Raw genomic sequence first — 6,977 nt, 5'->3', positions numbered from 1 at the left:
CCCTGCTTTTTCACACAAACATACGATGGTTATCAAAAGGAAACATGCTTGAAAGGCTTTATGAGCTACGAGAAGAAGTAATAATATTTCTAGATTCACAGCAGAAGGCAGCCCTTCATGACAAATTCAAGTCTGACAGCTTTCAGATAATTCTAGCTTACTTGGTGGATATTTTTGAATCTTTGAATGCAGTGAACCTTAAACTACAAGGGAAAAATATCCACATCATCTCTCACCACGACACCATTCGAACTTTCATGGCCAAACTCGACCTCTGGAAATGTCGAATTCAGCAGGGAAATGCAGCCAGTTTTAGGAACTTAGATTCTGGGCTCGCTCATGGTAACCTTGACCCTGAGTTAAAGATCCTTATAATCACTCATCTAAGCAGCTTGAAAGCAGAATTCACGAAATACTTTCCAGACATAGATGACATGCGTGAATCCTGGAAATTCATTAGGAATCCTTTTCAGTGTGAATTCGCTAATGTTGCTGAGGAAATTCAAGAGGAGTTTCTTGAGTTAAAGTTTAATTCCACAGCTAAGGATGAATTCAATGATTTGGATTTGGAGATATTCTGGATTAAATACCATTCTGTGTACCCTCTGATCTCACATCAGGCTCTTCGGGTTCTAACAATGTTTGGATCAACGTACCTGTGTGAAACTGCATTTTCTACGCTCACTGCTATAAAAACAAAATACAGAAACCGCCTGGATGTGGAAGATGATTTACGTTGTGCACTCTCTAACATTAAACCTCGTATTCAAGATCTGGTATCCAAGAAGCAGTGTCAGGTATCTCACTAAATAAGCTAAGCAAGTTATCCTGTAGAAGTGAAAATGTCAATTATCTCACTTTATTTCCTACTTAGTAAATTGACTATACAACCCATAAGGCTTTTTTATTCCTTTTCATATAAAATCTGCAAGTGAAATTTATCTTTATATGCAAGGGGGGGGGGGGCGTGGCGATAAAAAAATAATTGTGGAGGGGGCATGGTAGTAAAAGGTTGAGAACCACTGGTCTAGGATGTATCTTAGGTATTTATCGAGCTTATTCTTAAACACATCTACGCTCACTCCTGATATGTTTCTTAGATGAGCTGGCAGCACATTAAATAGTCGCTGCATTATCGATGCTGGTGCGTAGTGGATTAATGTCCTGTGCGCCTTTCTCAGTTTACCTGGAATATTTTTTGGCACTATTAACCTACCTCGGCTTGCTCTTTCTGATATTTTAAGCTCCATGATGTTTTCAGTAATTCCTTCTATTTGCTTCCATGCTTGTATTATCATATAGCGTTCTCTTCTCCTTTCTAGACTGTATAGTTATAAAAATTGTAGTCTTTCCCAGTAGTCAAGGTCCTTAAATTCTTTTATTCTAGCATTATACTTTTGGTAGTGTGGGTACCATATCACATTGCAGTACTCGAGTGTACTACGTACATAAGTTTTGTAAAGCATAATCATGTGTTCAGCTTTTCTTGTTTTAAAGTGTCTGAATAACATTCCCATTTTTGCTTTACATTTAGCCAACAGTGTTGCTATTTGGTCGTTGCATAACATATTCCTATTTAACATTACACCAAGGTCTTTAATTGCTTCCTTGTTTGTGATTGTCTCATTATTAGGTCCCTTGTATGCATACACCATTCCTTCTCTCTTTCCATAATTTATTGATTCGAATTTATCGGAGTTAAATACCATCCTATTTATCTCCGCCCGTTCATATATTTTGTTTAGATCTCTTTGTAGTGAGTTCCTATCTTCATCACAAGTAATTTCTCTACTTATTCTTGTGTCATCGGCGAAACTTCTCACTACGGAGTTTTCAACATCACAGTCTATGTCTGAGATCATAATAACAAACAGCAGTGCAGCTAATACCGTACCTTGTGGCACACCCGATATTACCTGGGCTTCATCTGATTTCTCGTCATTTGCAACCACTATCTGTTTTCTGTTTTGCAGGAATTCTTTTACCCATTTTCCTATCTTTCCCACAATATTATGCTTTCTCATTTTTTTCTCCAATATGTTATGGTCTACCTTGTCAAAGGCTTTTGCAAAATCTAGATAGATCACATCTGTGTCTTTTTCATTTATCATATTTTTGTATATGTTTTCATAGTGAGCTATCAGTTGGGTCTGTGTACTTTTTCCAGGTACGAAACCGTGTTGACCCATATTAAACAAATTATTTTTGACCAAATGGTTCATTATTTTCTTTTTCATTACCCTCTCATACATTTTCATAATATGTGATGTTAGACTAACAGGTCTATAATTGCTTGCCTCTAGTCTTGATCCACTTTTGAAGATAGGGGTTATATACGCTAATTTATGTTTAACATATATCTCGCTCATATCTACACTTTGTCTTAGCAGTATTGCAAGTGGCTTCGCGATAGTGTTTGCAGTTTTTTTTAACAAAATCGCTGGAACTCCATCTGGTCCGGCTGCCGATCCATTTTTAATTTCGTTTATAGCCTTGACAATATCTGCTTCACTAATATCTATATCCGTTAGATATTCAACATTTTCTTCTCTCATTCCTGTTTCATTATTCTCATTCGCAATTCTTGGCGTGAACTCACTCTTATATTTTTCTGCTAATATGTTGCATATTTCCTTTTTTTCATTCGTTAGCTGTCCTTCAATTCTTAGAGGGCCTATTTCTGTTCTCCCTTTATTCATCTTTTTTTGCATAGGAGTAAAGTACTTTGGGGTTTCTTTTTATAATTTGAAGTGTCCTTTCTTCTAAGTCCCTTTTTTCATTTTCTTTTGACTGTATAATCTTTTGTTCTGCATTTTCTATCTTACATTTTATTTCCCCCATTTTCCACACATTTTTTTCTTTTGCAAGATTTTTCTTCCACTTTCTAATTTTCTGAAATAAGATCCTTCTGTCTATTGGTATGCACGTCTTTTGTTTATTGTTTTTTTTCGGTAAATATTTTTCAACAATTTTCTCCAGTATATTGTACAGTATCTCCGTATTTACCTGTATATTATCACTTACAAATACATTTTTCCATTCTTTATTCAGTTCTTCATTTATTTCTGACCATTTTATATTCTTACTGTAAAAATTATATTTTCCATATCCTTCCCAAAGTTTTGTGCTTTTATTAATTCTGCGATCACTTGCTTTGGAATGAACTATAAATTCTATGACATTGTGGTCTGAAATTCCCGTGTTATACACTATTATTTCTTTAACATAATTCACCTCATTCACAAATACTAGATCTAGGACATTTTCCTTTCTTGTTGGAATGGGGTTTATTTGTTGCATATTATGTTCTAATAGCATATCTTGAAGCTTTTCAAATTGCCTCTTATCTTCTGCGCTACTATTACTCTCTTTTTTATATGTATACATACAACCACTTTCTTCTATCCATTCTTTCCAATCCACGAAAGGAAAGTTAAAATCTCCGGATAGGAATATATTCCAGTCTTTATGGTTTCTACATATATCATCTATTTTATCTGTTATTATGTCAAACTCCTTAGTATTTGGGGGTCTGTAAACTACAATATTCACTAGTTTTTCAAATTCAAATTCTACCGCAATCAATTCACATTCTGTGTTGCTGTATTTTTCACAGACTTTTCCTTGAATTATGTCTCGTCCATATATTGCGGTTCCCCCTTGATTCCTATTTTTTTTGTTTGATATATAAATTTGGAAACCCTTTATCTGGTCATCACTGCCAGTCTCTTGTAAATACCATGTTTCACTTATATTTAATATATCTATTTTTTCAATTTGGGTAAGTTCTTCCAGGAACTCTATTTTCTTTTTAGAGTTACTCGTGACTAAACCCTGTGCATTCATCACTATTATGGTTTGTGGTTCATCCCCATTATTTAATATTGGTAATAATATGGATTCTCCCATGCTTCCTTCCTGTTCTGATATGATGTTCTTTTCTTCATTTCTCGGAATTCTGCCATTAAAAAATCCAACTTTTCTATTATATTTGTTCTTTCGCCTTCATATTTATTTTTGTGTGTAAACCTGCAATTATCCCCATATCTGCACCAACCCCTGGCATTATAGATGCATTCTTTGTAGTTGGGCTCTATTTTTGCAGATTTGGGCTGAAAGGCCTTTTTTGGTGCATAGTGCGGTATATACGCGGCCTGCTTTTTTGTTTCTTTTTTTGTTTCATTTTTGTTTTTCTTTTCAGTTTGCTGAGTTTTCTTACTCTCATTCATAGTTGCAGGATGCATATATCGACATTTTTTGTAGAAACTGCATCCTTTTCCTTCTTTTAGGGTTTTGCATATTTTTGGATGGAGATCTCTGCATTCGTCTCCATATCCGTCTAAATACGCACATTTACCATATATTTCATAATTATGGCATATCTTTGGATGCTTGTAGTAGCATCTTTCGCCAAATCTGCAATTCCCTCTTTTCAGCCTATTACAGACTATATCTTTCTTTTATTTTTTTTTCTTCTTCTTGCTCTTCCCTAAAAGTATGTAGGTCCAGGTTGAGTCTCTTGGTTCTATTATTTGTTTCCATCTTATAATTTATTTCTTCATAAGTATGTTGTTGGATGGCATCATAAGTTATATCAATGATTTCCTCTGCATCCTTACACATATCCTGTTCATTTTTCTCTTCTTCTTCTTCTTCTTCTTCTTCTTCTTCAACTATTTGCAGATTTAGTCTCGACTTAATTATATTTTCTATCCAGACTAAGCATGTTGAGCAGAATACCTTTGTGTCTCTATTTTTTATTTTTTGCTGTATTTCAGCACATGTGGGGTGTGTTGGAACATGACAGGCATTACATTTTCTAATCAGTTGTTGAGGGTTATTAATGGAATACCATATCTTACATGTATTACACCATTTTGGCATTCTTTTTCCCAATGCATTAATCAGCATATTCACCATATTGGACTTGTTGTTCTTTGATGGAATGTGTTGATTGATGTAGACTTTCTTTATAAGTCTCTTTATCACTTGGATCTTCTTAGGAATTTCTTCAATTATTTTGCTGATGTTTTCCGCAGATTTGTTCCAGTTTATTGGATCATATTGTTTCAATATGTCTGCGAATATTTTTCCTTCACACTGGTTTGAGTTACTAGTGACCTCTGTTATCAGACGGTCGAGCTCCTGTTTCGCCAACTCATGGAATTTGCTTTTGCTGACTCCAGCGATGTCTCTCCACGAGTTGCCTGTGTTATTCAATGCCATCTTGATCAGATTTTTATTAATACACAAGATATCTATCCTATGCCGACGTTTTATCCCACGTTTCTGCCCTCAAACTAATCTCCGACTATTCACGAACACTTGTAGCTATATTTCACTCGATAGCCTTTTGTTATCTGCGTTAAATCAGGATATTTTTAGGGACGCACAAGTGTTCACTCACCGGCACAGAGAGAGAGAGAGAGGTCCAAGTAATGTTCATATCTTAGTCAAACCTTTGGAATGACGTTGGTATTCATTTGGTTTTCGACAGATAGAGAGACTATTTAGAATTCACTATATATATATTATTAATACCATATCGAAACTCATAATTTTGGGATTCAAACATCTCTGGTGTAGGTATTTTCTCTAAGCGCTCTTTTACAATATTTGAAATATCCAACTTCTCTCTCTCTCTCTCTCTCTCTCTCTCTCTCTCTCTTCTTTCGTCTTTATGTCCATGGTTTTCTAAACATGCTGCGCAAGGATGGTTTGGATGTCCCACTTGCAACAGAAATTCCGTCCGTTGGCGACAGCTCTGGTCGTCTTATGAAGTTTCTGCTTTCTGTTGGTCTTATCTTGAGTATTTTAAGTTTTTTGTTTTCTATTTTATATTTAACTGAAACTTTTATTACGAGAAACTCTCTCTCTCTCTCTCTCTCTCTCTCTCTCTCTCTCTCTCTCTCTCTCTCTCTAGCATTGCTGATCATATCAGTCTCCTAAGATTTGTTAAGATGTATTGGATTTGTTTTACTGTACATTGCCAGCGTCTCAATTTATTTAATTATAGTTGCTGTGGCTTATTGGAAACATTCCTGTCTCGCGACCTTCAGGATGAGAGTTCGAGATCCGCTCAAGCAATATAGTTTTTTTTAGTGTGTGCAACTCCGTAATATTTATGTACTAAGTACAGTGTATTTGGGGGAGCCTACAGTTCTGAGTGCTGAGGCATCGGCAGCCATTGCCTGGCCCTCTGTGGTCCTAGCTTGGATGAATAGGGGCTAGAGAGCTGATCATATGTATATATGGTCAGTCTTTATGGCTTTGGTACTGTCCCTCACATTTGCCATTCATGATAAGACCTTTAAACCTTTAAGGTACAAATAGTGCCAAAAGCGTGTGGTGTGTACAGACGTTCAGTCTATTTGGTACTGATCAAATCCATTATTGATTATCTCTGTTGATCGAAACTATTGATGTAGTAAACACATTTAAAGGTTGCTCGTGAATGGCAGAGGCAAGGGACAGTGACAATGCCCTAGAGGCTGACCATGTATAAATATGATTGACTCCTTAGCCCCTCAACACCCAAGCTAGGACCAGATGGTACCTGGTAATGGCTGCTGATGACTCAGCAGGTAGACCTATAGACTCTCCCCCCTTCCCCATCTTAAGCTCATAAGGGTGGTGAGGTTGCACACACTATAAGAAACTATCGAGCTTGAGCGGGTCTCGAACTCAAGTCCAGCAGATATTTAGGCATGGACGTTTCCAATAGGCTACCACAATGCTATCGTTATTGGTCACCCATTCAAGTAATGGCCAAACCCATTATTTAATTAATTCACTGATAGCTGCTGTTATCGGTATACGTTGGAATATTTGAGTATTTTTATTTGTTACTAATGATCATGTGTTTTATATCCTGACAAGCCCTGAACTTTTTAATACCATTTTGTTATTCTTACACCTATAACATTCATTATTCCAAAAGGCCAATCTCTCCTACCTTTCCAGGTTGCAACCAATTC

The 6,977-nt window shown here is 36.1% G+C and overlaps 1 protein-coding gene across 1 annotated transcript; it reads left to right on the top strand.

Moving 5' to 3' along the window:
* Positions 1-257: 257 nt before the first annotated feature.
* Positions 258-809, top strand: LOC137629202 (zinc finger BED domain-containing protein 5-like). The gene has a single exon (XM_068360464.1). The coding sequence runs from the start codon at positions 258-260 to the stop codon at positions 807-809; it is 552 nt and encodes a 183-aa protein (XP_068216565.1).
* Positions 810-6,977: the final 6,168 nt, after the last annotated feature.

The sequence above is a fragment of the Palaemon carinicauda genome, chromosome 37 (genome assembly GCF_036898095.1).
Source record: "Palaemon carinicauda isolate YSFRI2023 chromosome 37, ASM3689809v2, whole genome shotgun sequence".
NCBI classification, from domain to species: Eukaryota; Metazoa; Arthropoda; class Malacostraca; order Decapoda; family Palaemonidae; genus Palaemon; species Palaemon carinicauda.
Note: the sequence above shows the minus strand (reverse complement) of the source record. Positions and strands in the feature narration are given on the sequence as shown.

Coding starts and splice junctions, on each gene's coding strand:
- LOC137629202 (XM_068360464.1), top strand. CDS start 258: ATGGCCAAACTCGACCTCTGGAAATGTCGAATTCAGCAGGGAAATGCA.